Source organism: Podarcis vaucheri, assembly GCF_965113315.1.
Source record: "Podarcis vaucheri genome assembly, chromosome: 9".
In the NCBI taxonomy this organism is placed as follows: domain Eukaryota; kingdom Metazoa; phylum Chordata; class Lepidosauria; order Squamata; family Lacertidae; genus Podarcis; species Podarcis vaucheri.
In genome coordinates, this window is record NC_138767.1 from 24,772,905 (window position 1) to 24,795,617 (window position 22,713).

The 22,713-nt window shown below is 43.6% G+C and overlaps 1 protein-coding gene across 2 annotated transcripts; it reads left to right on the forward strand.

Moving 5' to 3' along the window:
- The first annotated feature begins 6,692 nt into the window (after positions 1–6,692).
- CYP2U1 (cytochrome P450 family 2 subfamily U member 1) lies at positions 6,693–22,194 on the forward strand. Of its 2 annotated transcripts, XM_082236984.1 has the most exons (6): positions 6,693–7,515; positions 13,067–13,702; positions 17,228–17,389; positions 18,450–18,617; positions 20,009–20,216; positions 20,572–22,194. In XM_082236984.1, the coding sequence occupies exons 1-5, from the start codon at positions 7,071–7,073 to the stop codon at positions 20,185–20,187; spliced, it is 1,590 nt and encodes a 529-aa protein (XP_082093110.1). In that variant the 5' UTR covers positions 6,693–7,070; the 3' UTR covers positions 20,188–20,216; positions 20,572–22,194. The 2 variants fall into 2 exon arrangements, with proteins under 2 accessions (XP_082093110.1, XP_082093109.1); XM_082236983.1 differs by having other exon boundaries at positions 6,694–7,515; positions 20,009–22,194.
- Positions 22,195–22,713: the final 519 nt, after the last annotated feature.

Consider the following 22,713-nt stretch of genomic DNA (forward strand, 5'->3'; position numbering starts at 1 on the left):
CTGATATTCATACTTTCCTGAGAGTAATGCCCACTGAACTCAATGGGACTTACTTCTGAGTGGACATGTGTAGAATTACACTGTTAGTCTGGATCCAGCTCGTTGTATTTAATTTTAAAAAATCCTCTGAACTTTTTGAGTGCTGATATATTTTGATATAAACATCCTGAGCAGAATAAATATTTCAAAGCTTGGGTTTTCATCATACTACAGAAGCAGATGTTGAACTCCCTGCAAAATCAGGATAGTGAGAGTTGCACTTGTAATCTAGCAGCAACTGGAGGTCACAATGTTGTCTACCCCTGCTCTAACATATCCTGCTTTTCCCCAGATAAATTTTGACTGGGATTCGCTTTATTTATGCTAAAGTAAGCAAAAAGAGCAGCTAAAATTTACTCTGGTAAATGTTGCTTGAGAAAAGTTAGGATACCTTTCCAAGTATTATTCTAAATAAAAAAAAAAGTTGCACTACACTATTTGTATACTACCGCATAGAGGCGCACCTAGGGGTTGGCAAATTTGGCCCCCACCAAGGGCACTGGCCCACCCCCCCTTCTGCAAAAATCACCCCAGGCTTATGTTGCACCCGTTGCTCTCCACTTCCTTGCTCATCAGGCGCTTCTCCTTTTGCTCAGGAGAGAGAGGGGCGGCTGATGGAAAGGGTGCTCAAACCCTTCAGCCTCTTCCTCTTCATCTCCATCTGTTGTTCCTGCTGATGCCTTTCCTTCCCTTTTATTACAGCAGCCCAGCAATCAGCAAAGGAGCAAAGGAGCTACAGCATCTTGTTTACATTGGATACACACACCGTTTACTGGTATTGCGAATGCACAAGACTCCTCCCATGCGTTGGGGTGGGTGGGTGGGTGCATGAGTGTTGGTTGGGAAAGGCTTGGGAATATCCTTTATCTTTCTTACTTTTCTCCTTTTCCTCCACACTTTAATGCGGACATTAAAGTGATGGAGAGATCAGACCTCCCCCTGCTGTCCTTTTTGGAAACAGCCTTTGCCATGAATGAACATAAGGGCAAATTTGCAAGATAAGCACTAGGGCAAGGTTTCCCAAACTTAGGCTTCTAGCTGTTTTTTTGGACTACAATTTCCATCATTCCTGACCACTGGGTCCCGCTAGCTAGGGATTATGGGAGTTGTAGTCCAAAAACAGCTGGACACCCAAGTTTGGGAAACTGCACTAGGGTTTTGCTTGCTTATAATATTTTTTGTGTGCATTTGGATCTAGACGACAACATAAATGTTTACACCAATGTGAATACATAAAAAGGGCATTGCTGCATACAATCAGGTACAAAAACAGAGTCCTGTTTATACTGAAAATAAATACCTGAACTGAAGGAAGGAAGGAATGGTGAAGCTGACATACATTTTGAAGGAAAATGTAACCAATCCACTTTAAACACTTTAATTACAATAGTTTCTCAGCCAGCATTTTTTAAAAAGAAAACACATGGAGTGTTTTATTCCTTTGTTGTAAATAGAGCCTCACACTGCAAGACTTTACATGTCTACTCAAAAGTAAGCTCCACTGAATTAAATAGAGCTTACTCCTAGGAACTGGATAATCACTTTGCAGTCTTACACTGTGCCTGAGCATTCTCACAGTTTCGTTTCATTCATTCATTCATTTATGGCCCACCTTTTTCTCTAACGGGGACTGGAGGCTGCTTAATCCATCTAGTCTAGCATCCTGTTCTAACATCCTCTCGGCATGAAATCCGCATCACGCACCTGATATACTTTATTACTTCCTGCAGGTACTTTATTACTTCTTCCAGTGCTTTTTTTTCTGGGGGACGCAGGGGTACACATACCCCTAAACATTTTGTGAATCTAAGTTTGGCCTCATTGAGGGGTCAGTATTTCAATATGAGTAGGAAAATGAGAGTACCCCTAAAAATTTTTTTATAAAAAAGCACTGCATGCAGGTATCACCGGAATAGCTTGGGAAGCTTGAGTTTAAAAAAAAAAAAGCAGCCCAAAATACCAGGGTTGGTTACTGCTGTATTTAGGATTGCTATTTTCTGGTAGTTATGGATTTCCCCCTTCTGATTCCTTGCTACAACTGTAATACATGAAGTGTGGGGATGAGGACATTTTAGTTTTTCTTTTAGAACATGGAGCTCCAGTGATAGTGCAGTGCACATTTACTTGTGTGTGAATGATAGTCCTGTGCAAAATAATTTACACAAATGTATGTATAAGCCCTGTTAAACACAGACTTACTTCTGAGTAAACATGGATAGGATTGGACTGCGTGCATTTCTTCAGTCCCGTACTCAATAGAGGTAAATCTGCAATCCATGCACATTTACTTTGGGGTAAACCAATTTTTTTCCTTATTCCACCTTTAACAGGTTAATAGAGATGGTTGTGTTTCTATTTACACATAAATAAATGAAAAGACTAGTTCCTTAGGTTGTGATCCTAATCACACAAGCAAGTAAGCCATATTGAACTCAATGGAACTTACTTAAACACTCACAGGATTAAATAAAAAAATTCCTTCCAGTAGCACCTTAAAGACCAACTAAGTTAGTTCTTGGTATGAGCTTTCGTGTGCATGCACACTTCTTCAGATACACTGAAACAGAAGTTGCCAGACCCTTCTATATAGTGAGAAGGTGGGGAGGGGTATTACTCAGAAGGGTGGTGGGAATGGGAGATTGGCAGATAGCTGAGATGAGCCTGTTGACGACTCTTAACGACTGCAATAGGTCTTACAGGAAAAGGCAAGGGGTGAAAAGGTGAGAAATGGCTTAGTCATGTATAATGAGATAAGAATCCAATGTCTTTGTTCAGACCAGGTCCCTCCATGGTTTTAAGTTTGGTAATGAGTTGCAATTCAGCAGCTTCTCTTTCCAGTCTATTTCTGAAATTCCTTTGTAGTAAAACAGCTACTTTGAGATCTTGTATAGAATGTCCTGGGAAGTGTTCTCCTACTGGTTTCTCTGTTTTGTGATTCTTGATGTCAGATTTATGTCCGTTAAGAGTCGTCAACAGGCTCATCTCAGCTATCTGCCAATCTCCCATTCCCACCACCCTTCTGAGTAGTACCCCTCCCCACCTTCTCACTATATAGAAGGGTCTGGCAACTTTTGTTTCAGTTTATCTGAAGAAGTGTGCATGCACACGAAAGCTCATACCAAGAACTAACTTAGTTGGTCTTTAAGGTGTTACTGGAAGGAATTTTTTTATTTTGACTATGGCAGACCAACACGGCTACCTATCTGTAACTCACAGGATTGTAAATGTAGTTCCCCACCCCAGGCCAGTGGGGCTTTTTTAAAAAAAAGTTACTATTTCCTAACTTGAGACAACACAGTCCAGATAAGTGTGTTTGTTTAGCTGATTCCATTTGTTTGCAAACAACACTCACAACATCTGTTTCTTTTAATCACTCAAATCGTGGCATTGTTTTCCTCCAGCAGTAATGAAGCTAAAGGAGCTCTATCTTGCCCACCCCATAGCCCAAAAGCAAACCTGTTTCCATTTTAAAAAGTATCCTGCTATGAAAAACACTTAGGTCTGCTCACTCTGATCAGCAAATGACATTTAGAAAAGATGCCCTAGCAAAATACTAGTTGTGCAGGGAAAGGTTGTAAGCAGGGATATATCTGTGTGTTTGGAACTGCAACTTGTAATAACACTTCAATATAGTACGATCATAAACTGCTCAGTAATGTTTCATTCACTAATGTTGAACCTTTACAAGCGCAAACATCCACTGTGAAAATCAATGGATGTGCTGCCCTTCTTAATAGAGGAACATTGTCAGCAAATCATTACCTAATATAAAACACCATTACACTGAAGATTAAAGACCTTCTCCTGCTGCAGTGAAACAATAGCGCAAGGGTAGTTAATGCGGTGTCCTCCAGATGTTTGGGGCTACAACTCCAGCCAACATGGCAGATTATCATGGTGTTGTAGTCCACAACATCTGTAGGCGGGGCAGCCCAACTTTTCATACCAAGTGGGCTGCAAGAGTACTTTGACATGAAACATGCAGGGCACACACTACCTTGTTACACTGAGGCCAAATTTTGATGCCCCCTCCACCCTTCATACTGCTTTCTTAAAGCTAAGTTAGGTGCTGAGCTTTTGGATGGAGGGGTGAGGCTCTGGCAGAGTCCCAAAGTCTAGCACCTCACCCAGCTTTGGAAAGGTAGCACAAGGGCTGGGAAGTACATCAAATGTTGCAGAGGACTGCAAAAAAAAAAAAAAAAAAAAAAAAAGGAATCAAGGGCTGCATGCCTGATCTGTTGGCTATCTCTGCAGTAACCCTAGACACTTCCCTGAACACAGTCTGTTTCTACACTATACATATGTTTTAAACATATTTGAGTATTTCCACTCAATAAATCCTGTCCACTGTAGACCTATTACGAAGCTATCACTGCTAAGACACAGTTTTCAGCATTTGCACAAAATCACAAATTCATGATCCTTGGGGGGAAAGCAATTTAAATATGTGTGGTAGATGTGCCTTTTTGGTCTTGGTACTATCCGAACAGTAGCTTTGTGACGTTCTACTTGTAATATACAAAATGGGTGTAGAGGATATATCCTAGAAAAAAAGAGAGATATCTCTTTCAACCAAGTCCTTCATTCACAATAGTTAGCAGCAGAAACTGATCAACATGTACTGATCAATTCTTAGCAGTCCTGCAGTCTAAAAGAGCTTAGTACAGGCTGGCTTGACCTGTGCAGTGTTAAATGCAGTCAAACTGCACAATCTCTTAATAAACTATGTGAGTGTGTGCAGATCTCAGAAGCAGCACAGTATAAACACTTCTGTGTGGTAGAGAAGGAGAGAACTGCCAAGAGCTGGCAGGTGCTGGAACAAACCTGTAATACTACTTAAAGGCAGGGCTTTTTTCAGCCAGAACTAACCAAAACTCAGTTCCAGCACCTCTCAGGTGGGCACCACTGCCATGATAAGAGAACAATGATAATTTCAGGCACCTCTTTTTCTAGAAAAATAACACTACTTAAAGGCATATATTAGTGCTTTGCTACTACATTAAGAAATGGTGCCTTTTAAAATCTCATTCTAATAGCATTGTATGCCTGTGCTGTGATTGATAAGTGATACAATGAGAGATAAACATTATGGCAGGGTTCTGGTTTAGGTGACTGGCCTTATGCAAACATTTTTCTTTCATTCATGAATCTGTTTTCCATAGATTTTCACAGCCTTTGAAGTTATTTGTTCTGTAAATTGCAGACTTTATGTACACTTACCAGTATTAGCGGTGTGGTATGTTTTGTAATATTCTGAAAAACTTCACTGCAAAACAATGCTATAAGAATAAAGTGCCTATTGAAAAAATGGTTGAGAACTGCATTTTGAAATGTGTTTATTTAAAAAGTATAGTCTTCCTTGATCACCTATTATTCTCTGGTTCCTACTGTAGTGTGCTTTTTTATTATTAAAGTTAATTCTGCGCAAGAATCCTTGCTTTCTGTAACCTGCTACATAATGCAATACTTTATTTTGCATAATATGACCAGTGGCACATGGAAAGATGAAGGCAAGTACTTGCCTGAAGTCCTGGGTACTGAAAACACCACAATCTCCCCGCTATGTTCAGAGGAACACAAACCCTGGTTAAGTGCCAAGACCCCTGAAATTTCTTGCTACCACTCAGCAGGGATTGGAGTGGCCCTCTAACAGTAGAAATGGGATGGATAGATTAGGCACAACAAGACAGACTAAGGACCTGGTCAGGTTCACTGTGCATCTCAAAATTGTATCACTGTCTGACGCGGGGCGCAAAATGGTTAATTCTATCCTGGTTGCCTCCTTGGTTTCTAAGGCTGATGATGAGTACGTTGTCAACAGTTTTGGTGACTTGTGTTGTTTATTGTCAAGGGCCTTTACAGTTCACATCACATAGTATAAACTATCACAAAATTAAGTGTAGAGCATCCTTATTATCAACAATGTGTTATTGTACATTATGGAGGGTGTGCTGGTTTGTATATGTTAAATGACAAGAGGAGGGAGTGGCCATGAGGTGGAGTTCAGAAGTTCAGAAGCAGGGCAGGGCGTGGAAAGGAGTTGAAGCGTTTGATAAACTTCAGTTCACTTGCTTTGGGTTTGAAACAGCTGATTTCAGGTACTATCCGTCAGAAATGGCTTGGTTTCTTTTGAGTAACAATAATAGCTCTGTAACACACAGAGTGGCCCTCTATGCATTGGCTGCAAAAAATATCGGGATACCGCATTTAGATAAAATCCCTGTAAATTGTTGTGGTGACTGAGAGCTTTACTCTGAAATCAAGCTAGATTTAAGCTTGTTGATGTCTTTGGCACCTTCTCTCTCTTACATCATGGATGTCGGCTTATATTATGAATGCATGTTCTGTATTAGTTTATTAGCCCTATCGCCACAAGTTTAGTCAGCTGAACAATAAACTTATGAACTAGAAACTACTGCAGATGGTGCAATATGGCAGAATCAAGGGACGCGTCCTGAATCAACTAATAAAACTCCAATCCCACCCTGAGAGATATAAATACATAAAATAACAAGAACAAAACAATGCTTGCAGAATGCACCTGTCCTGCAATAAACATGGGTCTGGAAGATGTCCCCCTCCTTTTCCGCTTTCTCTTCGCCTTTGACCCCTTCGCTTTCTCCTCCCTTCCCTCCCTCCCTCCCTCCCTCCCTAAACTCTGCAGCAGGCCGCTGCAAGTCGCCAGCGTCACCCAGCTTTTTGCAGCAATCTTTGCGCTGGGGTCTTGGGCAGAGAGAGAGAGAGATAGATGGGTTGGGGTGGAAGCGCAGCGGAGAGATAAAGCTGGACGGTCAAAGCCAGGGAAGCCCTTTCCCCGGTGACGCAGCGCCTCGGGGGAGTTCTGTCCGGAGCTGGGCGTTCTGATTGCGCCTCCTCTGCCCCGCGGGCGGCCAACCAGAGGCGGAGGAGGAGGCGCCGCCGCCGCGAAGAGGATGTAGCGGGATCCGCGGAGGGGGACTCCAGGGGGCCGCAGAGCGCGCGCAAGGGAGGTTCCGCGTTGCGCACGGCTTCTGTCTGGCGAGCCCGCCCTGATGGAGGATCCCGTTAGCTCGGCGCTGCTGGCGGCCGCCGGGCTGCTGCTGGCGCTGTGGTGGCTGCTGAGCCGCCGCCGCCGGCTGCTGCAGGGGCTCCCGCCGGGTCCCAAACCGTGGCCTTTGGTGGGCAACTTCGCCTTCGCCTTGGTGCGCAACCCGCTGGTGCGCAAGCGGCTTCTGAACATGGTCCGGCAGAAGCAGCTCCCCAAAGGCGAAGGCGGCGCCGGGAGGGAGCAGCAGCCACAGCAGCAGAACCCCCCGCATCTGCTGCTCACCGCCCTGGCCAAGATCTACGGCAGCATCTTCAGCCTCTTCGTGGGCAGCCGGCCGCTCATCATACTCAGCGACTTCGAGGCCGTGCGGGACGCCCTGGTCAACCAGGCCGAGGTCTTCAGCGACCGGCCCAGCGTGCCCCTAGTGGCCCTCATCTCCAAGAGGAAAGGTAAGGCAAAGAAGGGGAAGGGGTCAGATCCGCAAAGGGGCAGTTCGGCCGCCCTTCCCCAGGGTCGTGGGTTTGGGGCCCGCGTCAGGCAAAAGAGGCCTCCATTGCAGGGGGTGGAGACCCTTCTAACTCCCCAATTCTCTGATTCTGTGACTCCTGGCAGCTGCATACGTTGGCCCGTGAAGCGGAATGGCAGCAACCGGGTGAATGTGGCACCTGTGGCTGGGGTATATAACTTGAATAATAATAAAAACCCAAGAAGGAAGTCCTATTAGGATTATTGAGTGGCAGGCCCAGCTGCAGGGCTCCCTTGGAGTGCCAGGCCCCGGGCATGACAGTTGGGCGACATGCCGTGATGAAGGGGTCAAGGAGGGAGTGAAATACGTCTTTGATTGAGGGGCTTGATGAGAGTATTTCTTAGGATTAACAGAGTGCTTTGCATATATTGCCATAAGCCAGATGTTCTTGGGCTTCAACTCCCATCCCTCACTGCTGGGAGCTGTGTCCTATAACATCTAGAGTGCACCAGGTTGGCAAAGGCTACTTGAAGCTGTGCATCTAAGCTCCTTGAACATGGTGGGACATATTTCCTAATATTTCCACTGTCCTGCATGCAATACTTCCAACAGCTCTGTAAGGTAGGCTAACATTATTGTTGGAGTGTGTTATGTGGTTTGCCTAAGACTCTGTTGCGAGGAAAACCAGCAGACTTTCAGGACTGGATTACCACAATGTGCTCTATGTTGGGCTTCTGTCACACTTGATCCAGAAGCTGCAGTTAGTGCAGGATGCGGCAGCCCGATTGCTGACAGGAGTGAGACCTTGTGAGCACATAGCACCTGCACTCAGAGATCTGCACTAGTTGCTGGTGTATAAGAATGTTGGAATTGTGATAATTACTTTGCAGTTATTCAGGGGGCTGTAGAGTTCTAAAGTGGAAGGGACCGAGGAAGCGTCTGTGGATGCACATAAAATATTCAGCAAAATACAGAACCCTATAGATCTGATTTTACTCTGGCCATCTGTTGGCGATGCTCATATAAGTGGGAATTGCCAATTTCGCTGGCATCAATCCCTGTAGCACTGGGGTTGCAAACCTTTCTTGGGCCTGTGAGCCCATTTGCAAACTGTCATGGGCATCCCCCACAAAAAAACACACAACCAAGCACGCACTGTACCCTATTCTGTTGGTAGTGAATCTTAGACTCCAAGAATGGCAGAGTTAGAAAGGGACCTCAAGGGTCCAACCCCTTGCAATACTGGAATCTCAGCATGCAGTTCCTCATCCAGTTTGAAACCTTACCGGATCCTGCTTAGCTTTGTAAATGTGCTAGCGGTTTTATTGCTGCAGCAATAAAGTTTAACAGGAGATAGCTGAGTACTTAACTTCTCAGATACAGTAGTTGGTTCTCAGATAGAGTAAGATAAGTTACTTCATAGAGGCCTCTGGTGATGCTGCAGGCTGCATCTTTTCTGCATTAACACATGTAGCTGTTTCCAGCATTTCTTTGCCAGCGACACCTGTGTGTTGAAAGCTGCAGACTGTTGTAGCTGATTGCATATGCAGATTTCCCGTTGCCTTTCAGGTTTCCCATATAACCTACTGCAAAGGGAAACCACAGGCACCTGTTGTTGAATACTGCGGTATAATATGACAGTGGTGAGAGAGATACGTTTGTGAGTTCTATCCCTATTCAGGATTCTTCTTTCTAACAAAGAAACTTTGCTATCTGATGCTGTGTTTGTTTTTGCAGCTTCCCTGTCAGTCTAAAATAGTTGGAGAGGAGCACCAGATAACTAGGCAATCTCCCAGTTCTGCCCAAACAATACACTTGGACTTAATATTGTGCAACTCTTTTGTATAATCGTACATGCCCAAATTTGGTTCTCCTGGGCAAAGAATAACTGTCTTCTGAAACATAGTCAATTCTTGGTTGTGCAAGTCCAAAAAACAGCAGCTCTGCCTTCTCAGGTAGCCCAACATCTAGCCTTTTAAGCACCATAGCAGCTTTCAGAGATTTGTACAAGGAGCAAAGGAATTTAGAGTAGCTCTCAGTAGCTACTTCAAAAAACGATGCTGCAAAGCTAACATGACTAGAAGCGTTTGCCTTTTAACATGGGACCCATTCCTCTTGTCACCGAGACATTTATACTAAGGAAGTTTTACACTTAGAGGTTTTTGAGCAGAGGTTGGATCATGGATGCTTTTTAGCTGAGATCCCTAAATTGTAGGGGGTTGGACTAGATGACCTTGGGTGCCCCCATTCCAACTCTATGATTCTATAAAATTGAATAAAAACTGCGGGAGGCAGTGGAAGACAGAAGTGCTTGGCGTGCTCTGGTCCATGGGGTCACGAAGAGTCGGACACGACTAAACGACTAAACAACAACGTTGCTTTGAAGTAAGCAGAATGTGATTCCAGCATGTGTCTTAAATTAAGGGCCTTATCTAATTAAAAGCCCCTTCTCCCATTGCCACCCTGCTCCCTACTGATTGGAGGGATGGTATCAGGAAGGGCTCTGAGGAAGGCAGGTTGATGTGGCAGATGGTATGCCTTCAAAAGTCCAGGTCTCAAGCTGTATACAGCTTTGTACTAGGGTTTGTTAAAATGCGTATACAGTGGTGCCTCGCAAGACAAAATTAATTCGTTCCGCAAGTTTTTTCTTCTTGCGAGTTTTTCGTCTTGCGATGCACGGTTTCCCATAGGAATGCATTGAAAATCAATTAATGCGTTCCTATGGAAACCGCCTTCAGACCAGGTCCGGGGACAGTCTGTCCCCCGACCTCTTCTGAAGGCTGGGGGGGGGGACAAGGGCTTTTCTTCCCACCCCCAGCATTTTAAAAAACCCCGGGACAGCGGGGACATCTCCGCTGTCCGGGGCGATGTAAAAGCCCCTGGGAAGGCAGGCAGGGGGGACAAAGACTTTTGCCCCCCGCCCGCCTTCAGAAGAGGTCCTGGTCCTCTTCTGAAGGCGGGGGGGGGGGGCGAAAGTCTTCGCCCCCCCGCCTGCCTTCAAAAGCCGTCCGGGACAGCGGAGAAACGCGCTGCCTTTCTCCGCTCTCCCGGGAAGGCAGGCAGGGGGGAGCAAAGACTTTCGCCCCCCGCCCGCCTTCAGAAGAGGTCCAGGACCTCTTCTGAAGGCGGGCGGGGGGCGCAAGTCTTTGCTCCCACCTGCCTGCCTTCAAAAGCCGTCCGCGATAGCGGGAAGCACTTCCCTGCTATCCCGGACTGCTTTTAAAATGCTGGCGGTGGGGAGCAAAGCCTTTCGGCCCCCGCCGGCCTTCCTGGACCTCTTCTGAAGGCCGGAGGGGGGGAAAGGCTTTGCTCCCCACCACCAGCATTTAAAAGAGGTCCCCGGAGATTTCCCTATGGGCTTTCGTCTTGCGAAGCAAGCCCATAGGGAAATTCGTCTTGCGAAGCGCCTCCAAAACAGAAAACCCTTTCGTCTTGCGGGTTTTCCGTCTTGCGAGGCATTCGTCTTGCGGGATACCACTGTATTAGTGAAGATAACATACAGAAGTAAATTATATTTTGTGTATATTAAGCAAAGTTGCATATGAACATAGGTATAACAGTAGAAATTTGTGCTAAAATGCTGGTGTATTTTCATGGGGGCTTTTTAAAAATAAAGAATTGCAAACTGATGTGGAAATGTGGAGAACTGAATTGAACACTGGAAAAACGTGAAACTGGGAGAAGCTGAAATTGGCAGATTCACCCATACCTAATCATAAGTGATACCTCTTCAGCAGCTTACTGCTAAAAGGGTCGGTGTGGTGTAATGAGATCCCTTGTGGCATTTTCAGCTGGAGCAACCAAATTCATACCCTTGCTTGGTCTCAAAGCCAATTGAGCAAGTTGATATCTTGGCAACAGTGCAACTACAGTTTCATCACAAGTATAAATGCCCTTGGGTATACAATAGATGTGAAGATATGGTACCCTGATAACTTGTTATCAAGACTGTGTAAATAATACTATTATGCAAGTTTGGACTTGAACATTGGAGCCAGAGTGTCCAACTTTCATGTGTATTCATGCACACACTACCAAGAGCTTTAGGGTCTTTTGCTAGAGTTAAGGTGTGTGTTTGTCATGAATATCTGTTTACCCTTCACTTTATGCTCACAAGAAGTTCTTGCATAAAATAAATAAAGATTTATTTTATGGTTTATTATATGAAATGAAAGGGACGGAATATATAAATGCTGCTTGAGACAGAAAAATTGCAATTTTAGCAGGCAGCAAATCCTACAGTTCAATCACATCTGGATCGAAAGAGTGAAAGAACCTCAAAACCTACTGAAAGTGAGCGTGGCAATTTTGCTGCAGAACCCATGCTACTAGCAAGGCAAGAAATGGAAGGGGGTACCAGTCCTGTAGTGAAGCATAGCGTCAGGCTGGTCCTTGAGAGCAAAGAGTGAAAAGGGGTCCATGTTGGAGCTTTGAGAACTAACAGCCATTGAAAATCTAGGGCTTAAATACTATTTTCAGCCAATGTATTCTAATGGAGAAGGGAAGGGGGTCTTTGAGATGAGCAGTTTTTATAATTCCAATAACTCTGGTTGTTCTGTTGCCTCTTCCTGTAATTTTCTATTTTCCATTTTGTATTTTTTTTCTGCTTAATTGAATATAATCCTAGTGAGCAATGACTAAACTGGCTATCCTTGTTTGTTTCTTGTCTTACTGTTATCTTGTTATTGCCTAGGGGGAAACCATTCTTTAACCGGAGTTGTTTAAATTTTGCTGGTAATTAGATCCAATTATCATCATCAACAACAGCAACAACATGTGGTTATCTTTACACAAAGTATTAGAATCACATAATCATCGAGTTGGAAGGTACCCAGAGCATCATCTTGTCCATCCTCCTGCTGTACATTGAGGAAAAGATTTCTGCATTGCAGAGGGTTGGACTAGATGACCCTTGTGGTTTCATCCAACTCTGCAATTCCGCGATGCTATGATTCAATGAACTTTTTCATAAACCACTCTGAGGTTTTGGGGTTGTTGTTTTTTTTTACAATCAAGCGGTGTGTAAATATTATGAAATATGAAATAGGTAACGATAAAGGACCCCTGGATGGTTAAGTCCAGTCAAAGGCGACTATGGACTTGCAGCGCTCATCTCGCTTTCAGGCTGAGGGAGCCGGCGTTTGTCTACAGACAGCTTTCTGAGTCATGTGGTCAGCATGACTGAAATGGTTGTGGCACAACAGGACACCATGACAAGTGCCAGTGCGCATGGAAATGCCGTTTATTTTCACTATTTATCTACTTGCACTGGCATGCTTTTGAACTGCTAGGTTGGGAGAAGCTGGGACAGAGCAACAGGAGCTCACCCTGTCCTGTGGATTCAAACCACCGACTTTCCAATCGGCAAGCCCAAGAGGCTGAGTAGTTTAGACCACAGCGCCACCCACGTCCCATGAAATGAAAACAGGGGAGAACCCAGGATTTCCTGTAGTTCGAAGCTTCAAGGTATCTTACAAACAAAACCGAAAACTCTGTTCTCGATTCCAATGTTTTCCCCCTTTCTTTTCCTCCAGGTGTGGTTTTTGCCCCTTACGGTCCGGTGTGGAAGAAACAGAGGAAGTTCTCCCATTCAACCCTCCGTCACTTTGGATTAGGAAAGCACAGCTTGGAGCCTAAAATAATTGAAGAATTCAAGTATGTGAAAGCCGAGATCCTGAAGCACGGGGACGAGAAGTTCAACCCCTTCCCCATAATTGGCAACGCCGTGGCGAACGTCATCTGCTCGATGGCGTTTAGCAGGCGATTTGACTATGACGACGCCGGCTTCAAGACCATGCTGAAGCTCATGTCTCGTGGTCTGGAGATAAGCCTGAACAGTCACATGATTCTGGTCAACATCTGCCCTTGGCTCTACTACCTCCCAATCTATCCTTTCCGAGTGCTTAGGCAGATTGAGCTGGATATCACTGCCTTCCTGAAGTCTATTATCGCACAGCACCGGGAAAGTCTCGATAGCCAGAATCCCCGAGACTTCATCGACATGTACCTCCTTCATGCAGATGAGGAAAGGAAGATAGACAGCGAGAGCAGCTTCACTGAAGACTACCTGTTTTTTATTATTGCGGACCTTTTCATCGCAGGCACAGACACCACATCCAATACCCTTCTCTGGAGTCTGCTTTATATGTCGCTTCACCCACAGGAACAAAGTAAATGTCATCCTTTCTCCAGTGGCTGATTCTTAATTGGGTTTGCTCTTATTATGCAAGCTATCCATTTTGGGGGGTTTTCCACAGCATTGTTCGGAAGAACTGGGTGTATAATATGGCCACAGCTGCACCCTTCTGATCAAATCTTGCATGGAAAACAATCACCCGCTGCCTCTAACAGGGAACACAGTACTTTGGTGCTGATGGGCTATCCATGGGTACTAGTCAAAATGATGTCCCCCTCCCTCTCTAGGCACACACACACCAACACACAGGGCTGCCACCCCTGTTGCTCACTCTGCTTGCCAACCACACCTCCTCACCAACCCCTTTGCTAACTCTCTTCCCTCACACCTGGGTGACCAAACCCCCCCTTGCTTTAGACTTCGCCCACGTCCCCTCATAGCTTGCCCCAATCCTCGCTCCCTTTTAAAGGAGGGTGGGAGGCGTTTCAGAGAGTCCGGCAAACTCCTCTCTGAAGCGTCTGTCCCATTCTGTTATGTCTCGCTGCGACTGTGTTTAATATAGGACACCTCTCCCCCTCCTTCAAACAGCTTGCCTTGGCCAGTGGCTACCTGTGCTGCTCACTTGCCTGCCTGCTATTCTCTCATGCTACAGTGTAAAGACAGCTTTCCATTTTTATCTATCTTATCTATGAGGCAGTATATACCTCTGAATTGTAGTAGCTGATGGAGGGAGCAGTTGTTCTCAGGTCTTCCTTTGGGGCTTGTTGCCATAGGCATCTGGTTGGCCATGTCAGGAGTTCAGCCTACACTCGAGTAGGACCCCGGCAGAGACACATGCCCGACTGGCATGTTCTCTCCCTCCTGGTCGATTGTTCCAGAGCTTCGTAAGCTTTCTTCAGTCCAAACATCACAGCGACCGATGCCAACCAACACTGGCACATTTAGAGATCCGCAGAGTTTGTGCATCATGCGCGTGACAGACCTCAACAACTCAGCATTTTGACTAATCTACTTTATCTACATATAAACACACGCGGAGCACTGCAACATAGCTCCCTCTCCAGTATCAGACAGCAAAGAGAAAAAGAACAAAGGACAATAGTCCCACTTCATGGAACACAGTAACACAAACATCCTGTCTCCGTCACTTCCCACTCTGTGGAGTCAAAACATATACCGCCATGTGATAGACAAAAATCCCATGACTGCAATCATAGATCAAGAATTCTAACAGGCCATTGGATGAATAGGGTCCCGAGCTAAATGAGGCTCTGGTTGGATCCAAGAGGGCTCTTATTATGTTCTTATAGGAGCCCGAAACAGGGTCACTGAGGAAAAAGCAGATAGCTATGGGCATGCTTTTGTGAATCCTGAGGTATGCAAAGAGACAAAAAGCAAACTTCAAAATGACAACTCCCCACCCACTAACGCCTAAAGTTCAATGAGTACTGGACATAGAATCATTGAACTGCAGAGTTGGAAGCGACCCCAGTGGTCCTTTAGTTCAACCCATGCAATGCAGGAATTTCAGCCAAAGCATCCATGGCAGATGGCCATCCAAACTTGGCTTAAAATCCTCCAAGGAAGGGGAGTCCACCACCTTCCGAGGGAGACTGTTCAGCTCTTCCCACCAGAAAGTTCTTCCTAACATTTAGTTGGAATTTCCTTTCTTGTAACTTGAATCCATTGGTTTGGGTTATACCCTCCAGAGCAGGAGAAAACAAGTTTGCTCCATCCTCCATGTGACAGGTATTTGAAGATGGCCATCTTATCTCCTCTCAGTCTCTTCTTTCCCAGGCTAAACATTCCCAACTCCCTCAACCATTCCTCATAAGGCCTGGTTTCCAGACATACTTGTTGTTTTCCCGGGAGCATGGCATTTTGAGTGTTGGTGGAAAAAGAAAAACTGGAAACCAAGGAGGAATAGCAAATTGGATTCCTTGAGACTCTAACAGCTTATAGCAGGGCTGGGAACTTGTTTGGCCTTTGAGGTATTGTTGGACTCTAACTCCCATCAGCCTCAGCCAGCATGGCCAATGATCAGGGATGATGGGAGTTGTAGCTGCAGGCAGAATCAGTGTTTCTGTGTTTTAATACATTTCTTCTCCTCTGCCACAACACTCTCTAACCCACTCCCCAATTCTGTAAAAAAAAAAAAACCGGACAGTTTCAAGTAGATGGCTGCAGATGGGGTTCATTTTAATAAGTTATTATACATACAGAGCCAGATTTTCTTATTACTGGGTTTGTATGTCTCATGGGGCAAAGACCTAGAGTATCCTTGGAGTCAGGTTATATTACATATTATATTAAATAATAGTTGGGTTATATTAAAAGTGTAAAGTTGGTTTTAATGGTCACCTAATGTTTTTAATATATTCCAGCTTTTATTCATTCTCTTTCCACCCCATAGCCATTTTAATTTTAAATCACATAGCTATGATGAGCAGATAAAATCAGTCAATTTTACTGCTTGGTGTACATTTAATGCTTTCTGTTTCCCAAAAGTTGATTCTTTTAGTTTCTTCCAGAAAACAGACAGCTGCGTTTTGAGTATTTGTTAGATGCGTAGTGGCATGAATGTCAAAAGATGATGGTGTGATGGCAGTCTGTAGTACACAAAGCTCTCTGAAAGGTGTTAACATGGCCTTCACTGTAAAGACCTTTTCTAATCTTATCTAATTCACATAGAGTTCCATTTATTTACCGTGGCTAAAGTCGCTTCCAGACAATCTGTTTATTGAGCATCCATCCTGTTTAGTGTGGGCAAAGTTTGGGGGGATGTTAGGTGACATTGGCTACTTATTGAACATTTGTTTTGCTCTATGTGCAGAATAGCTGACCTCATGACAAGCAATTTCCATCCCATACTTTCCAGTGCATTTCCCATCACTTTCCTTATTGCGAAAAGCCTGATTGTATGTGTGCAAGAGCCCAGCAAACTTTTACTGCACAACCTGAATTTGCTAGTATTATATGATTAAATCCCACCTGAAAATAGCAAAAATCTGGAAGTGCCCTTAAGTCAAGTATGTTTAGGATCACAGCAGTAATACTTCTGATTGTAGACACTGGAGGGCAGTGTTTGACATGCAATTAGTATTTAATTTGTTAAAAGAGAGAGGTCTGAGTGTAATCTCTCTCTTACTCTTTTTGCAGCCTTGCTCGCTAATCCCAGAAGTGCATGATGCCATCATAGAAAACTAATGTAAAGTAAATAAATTGCATAAAGCCCATTTAGCTAGGGTTGCCTAATTTGAAGAGCAAAAAGGAGGCGACTCTCATTTTAAATACCCCTACTATATGTAGGCTATAGAAGCTGTGATATATTGCTGAGAGGGGCAGGAGAAGAGAAGAGGAAAGCCTTCATCCACCAGCTATGTCTATGTCTCATCCAGAAAGTATAGCCAGAGACATTTTGGCAAATTTAACAAAATCCACCTGGACAGAAATTTTACCCCTGAAAAAGAGGATATGTCCTGGAAAAAGAGGACACATGTCAACCCTAATTTAGCCATTTAGTCCCAGTGCTCATCTTACTGTCTCTTGTTTTGCACAGAAAAGGTCCAGGAAGAAATTGAGTTGGTCATTGGGCGCAGTAGGCCTCCAACTCTTGCGGACAAGGCACGTATGCCCTTCACAGAAGCAACCATTATGGAAGTTCAAAGGATGACGGTGGTTGTACCTCTTTCAATTCCTCGAATGGCCTCAGAAACTACAGGTAAGTGTTTTTGATGGGCTGCTGCTCTCACGTTTTGGTATGAGTTCATTTAGCCAAAAGCTGATTTTCACATTGGAGAGAAACAAGGAAGGCTGAAATTTGAACAAGCTTTCTTATACTAGGTCTGTCCTATCAGGTCTTTTGGTCTATCCTAGATTGGCAGCAGCTTTCCAGGGTTGCCAGGGACAGGAGAGTCTGGAGTTTCACAGGCAAATTGCCCATTATCACATATTTATCTGCTTTATAGAGCAATACCAGAGCTGAAGTGAGAATGGACTGTGGTCAGGCGTAAGAGAGCCAATGTGGTGTAGTGGTTAAGAGCGGTAGACTCGGAATCTGGTGAACGGGGTTCGCGTCTCCGCTCCTCCACATGCAGCTGCTGGGTGACCTTGGGCCAGTCACACTTCTTTGAAGTCTCTCAGCCCCACTCACCTCACAGAGTGTTTGTTGTGGGAGAGGAAGGGAAAGGAGATTGTTAGCTGCTTTGAGACTCCTTCGGGTAGTGATAAAGCGGGATATCAAATCCAAACTCTTCTTAAGTGCTTGAACTGTTGTGCACCTCCAGGCATTGCACATGTAGTAGATACTTCATTAATGAGCTGCTTTTGCAACTAGTCAAGTCACCCAGGGCTGATTTTCAGCTGCTGTAAACTGCAGCTTGGACTTTGCAGTGTTGCTTCACGGAGTGTGCTCCTCCTTTAGGTTTATCTGTTAGCAGCTGGCAAACTTAAAGCAAGCAACCCCTGTGTTTACAAAGTGCTCTGATAACAAAGGGTCTGTGTTTTTGGTAAGCTTTTCGTTTTCTGTGCCCTTGGTGAGGGTTTTATTTGCCCCTTCCTGCTCCTAGAGAAGTCCACAATACCATTTTAATGGCACGTAGAAATACACAAGTGTGCATTCTCTCAGTCACGAAGCAACACTTTCCCACAACCCAACCCAAACACAAGCATTTTATGTTCCTTTGATTAATATGTCTGCGTGTAAAATCTCTCCATAAGGGTAATGCCATTTATTAATTTGTGTACCTCTCTGGTTGTGTATATGTTGTTGTTGTTTTAAGTGCTCCAGGGCTACACTATTCCAAAGGGCAGTATAATCATTCCAAACTTGTGGTCCGTGCACCGAGATCCCAACATATGGGAGAATCCGGATGATTTCCACCCAGCAAGGTTTCTGGATGAAAATGGCCAGCTCATCAAAAAAGAAACATTTATTCCTTTTGGAATTGGTAATTCAACTCTGTTTGGTGTGTGTAGGGAGGGGTGGGGGTGCAGATTGTGGGGACACCATCTCTTGATAGTAGGACATCTTTAAAGCAGTGTACATTAAGTATTGTATGTTCAGCATTTATGAAGGCCAGGAAAATGCTTGCTGGTCTCTCTCCTATTTATTTTTACTTTATTTTATTAGGGTTTATATACTGCCCTTCATCATAAGATCTCAGAGCCGTTCACAGTCTATTATAGTCCATTACAGGGGAGGACAGTCTTCAGGCTTTGTTTTACTAAAGCTCCAAGGTTTAAAGCGGTTCAAAAGTTAAAGAACAGGATTTACCTCTGAGCACATTCTAATGCTAGGAATTTGCTTTCAGTACCAGAACTGAATGGAGCTCATAGTCATTCCACACAATAGTCTGCTCCTCCTGCTGCTTTCTTCATTTCAGCAGCGAAATTTAGTTGGGAAGTTATTTTTTGTTGCAGTTATTGCTATTGTTGGAAACCCTTCCCAGTCAAATCACCCAGAGTTCATTTTTTAAAAAATAATATTTTATTAGATTTCATCAATAGAAAAGCTTAAAAGAATACATAAAACAAAAAAGATACAAAATTACAAAATACAAAAATACAAACATTAAACACAAAAATAGAAAGGAAAATACACATATACAAAATAGAAAAAAACAAAAACCCCTCTTTCTTAATTTCTCATCTTTAGTTAACTTATTTTCCTGACTTCCTCACGTCTCCCTTTTTTGTATCCCTTTTAAAAATTGGTTCAGCAAATTCATGTCCTGTTAGTTTATCTATTTATTAATCCCATCTTACATTTTACCTTGTTGCTAAAACCCCTTCAATTCATTTCAATGTCATCAGCATTCAAAAATTTTACAATATTTCTGCAAATAAATTTTAAATTTCCTCCAATCTTCTTCCACCAACTCTTCTCCCTGGTCTCGGATTCTGCCAGTCATTTCCGCCATCTCCATATAGTCTATTAGTTGCATCTGCCATTCTTCCAAGGTGGGTAGGTCTTGTGTCTTCCAATGCTCAAATCACCCAGAGTTCAACAGGGAGATTCTAAGCTACCTTCTGCCCATCTCTGGTCTATTAAGTTATATTTAGCTGTCTTATATGGGACAGGATCCAGCAAAACCAGTTTAGTCTGATAGTGAATAAAGATTTATACCATTTCTTTTCAGGGGTCTTTGTGCTTAATAAATTTGGAACTGCCTTAATGGATTTATAAAAGCCTGGTTATCATAGCGTACGTCCTGGACTTCGTAGCATTTCTTTCTTTCCTTTTTAAAAAATGGATTCCCACAGAGATTATTAATATTTATTTAAACTGTGAAGTTTCCCCCCCTTTCATCTCTCTCACCCACTTTGCTTTCCTTTTCAGGAAAACGTGTGTGCATGGGAGAACAACTTGCCAAGATGGAGCTGTTCTTGATGTTTGTGAGCCTCCTGCAAAATTTCACATTTCAATTTCCCGAAGACATGGAGAAGCCATCAATGGCAGGAAGATTTGGCCTGACTTTAGCTCCACTTCCATTCAACATCATTGCCTTAAAGAGATGAAGGAACCTCAGACCAGAACACTGCATGAAGTTTGTATTACTCTTACGAAAATTCAGGGCTATATATGAAATGCACTTCAGTAACAAAATCGCCAACCCTGAGCAGGGATGGGAAACCTGCAGCCCACAGGGTACTCACAGGCTCATCAAGCACTTTCCCCTTAGCCTGTGGGATCTTCCATTAAATGTGTTGAAACTTTTTGAATGCGGAAAAGGAATAAAAGCTTCTAGTCTTCGAAGTTGCCGGATGACAAGGGACAACTGGTGCAGAGACTGTTAACGTCAGGCATTGAGTGGCTTTTTACATTAGCTTAGAAATGAAGGAGGAAAAACATAAAAATTCAGTTTTACATACAACAACAGTGGGTATCTCTCTCTTATACAGGAGTTGTGACATCCTTTAAAATGGACACATTGAAGGTACAGAGAGATGTGTAATAAAAACAGGATTTGCTGTGGTTTTTGCTCCTGTGGGGTGAGTCTGACCTCTATCCGCCTTCACTGTGAAAAGAGCAGCCTTACACACCCCTGATTCAAGTCTTCAGGGTTGCCCTTCCCTCATGTTTCAGACTGATTGACTGCTTTTCTTTCTTTTAACTTTCAAAGCATTGAGTGTGCATTTGTTCCATTAAATGTGCATTTCATCCCCTTTAATACTAAAAACATAGAAGCATTTCTGAAGTGTTGAAAACTCTAGCGGAGGTGGGTTAGTGACGTCACCATTCCAGACAATAAGTGCTGTGCACAGCTGGTTTCTAAGAACATAAAGAAGAGCCTGCTGTCCCATCTAGTCCAGCACCCTGTTCTCACAGGGGTCAACTAGATGTCTGTGGGAAACCAGCAAGCAGGATTTCAGCAGAAGAAATCTCACCTCTCCTGTGGTTTCCAGCAACTGGTATTCAGATGCATTGCTGCCTTCAACCATGCAGAATCTCTTTCCTCTTCATCCAAGGAGGGAGAAGATCACTTCCACAGGAGGCTCACAGCTCAAATTATATATACATCTGTAGGTACACGAGGTTTGTCTCTTGGTACCGCTGTTTATTCCTGCTAATGGGGATATGAAGGCACAAACGGTAATGCATGGATCCACACACAACAGGAACATTTTGTGTGCGTGGTTAGCATGAATTTAGGCAATTGCATCCCTTCACTGTGCTATCTTGTCTGCATCTGAAATACGGTAATTTTAAATAAGGGCCATCTAGGAAGATGGCTGGCACTTAACAGTTCCCCCAGACACATGCATGTATGATAATAATACATGCATATCCTGGGAGGTAAAGCCATACTGCCAAAGCCTTGGGCTGGCCTTTTTGGCAGAGGATAAGCTGCTTTGATATAATCATGGAGTTCATTTCCAATTCATTACCTTGTAAAGGAAGTAGTGGCTTGAGACAAACGGGGTAGGAGCTTATGAATCAACACTGTGCAGGTATGAGCTACAGAAAGCCTGCAGTGCAGAGGAACCTTTAGGAAAGGTGACTCGGGCTCCTTGGGCCATTCTTAGTTAACTGGAAACTTCAATGGAAAAACTAAAATTGCACTGCTAATTTTCAGCTGACTACTGTTAAACAGCCTGAGTGTGGCGGGGGGTGACATGGCTGGCAATGCAACTGATTCTTTGTATGGCATGTAAGCCCTCTTGTAATAAGGCAGCCTTTTTAATGAAGCACTTTATAATTTTGTCAGGATCCAAAGATCTGTATTTCTATATTTTAGTAGTTGTTAAGAGCCTCATGAATGATAATATATATTACATGGATTGCCTATATCTTGCTGATGTTTACCTTGCCTGCTTTATTTCTTCCCCTTCCCCCATGAAAAACAAAGCAAAACGAATGCCTTGTTTAGAATTTTAGTATGGAATATATAATTGCTGTTAGAAACTAGCATTTGAGATCATTGCTGACTATTTTTAAAAGGTGCCTATCTTTCTAAATACAGCCTGAGATCTGTTTCTCAGTATGAATCTTTGTCTAAATAAACCTTTTTATTTTAAAAGCAATACTGTCTGGAAGCCGATTTTGCTTTTTAAACAGATATTTAGAGCATCTGTTGTTACCTGGTCTCTTATTGGTCCCTCAAATAGATATTTCGAGTGAGTACTGTAAGTTTATGTAGCCGAAACAATCACTGCACATAAGGGGAGTTATCAGAAGGCTCAGAGAAACCCTGAGATTTGCAGATACACAAAAAACAGAGGGGGGACTCTGTTTTTGAAACTGGTGAGGAGTGAATATGCCTTTTTGCAGAAGGGCTGGAATTGGCGATGTGGAAAGAAGGACATGCTAGGGATCTCTTAACAAGTAATCCTGTTCCAATGATTCTTTCTAGGAAACCACAAACAAAGTGGTTTACAAAGTGCTGCAAAACAGATATGCCTTCAAATTATTTCTAAATCAACTATATAATTTTAAATATATGCTAACGAGCTGCTGAGCTGGATCAGCTGTTAGAATCATAGAATCATAGAGTTGGAAGAGACCACAAGGGCCATCGAGTCCAACCCCCTGCCAAGCAGGAA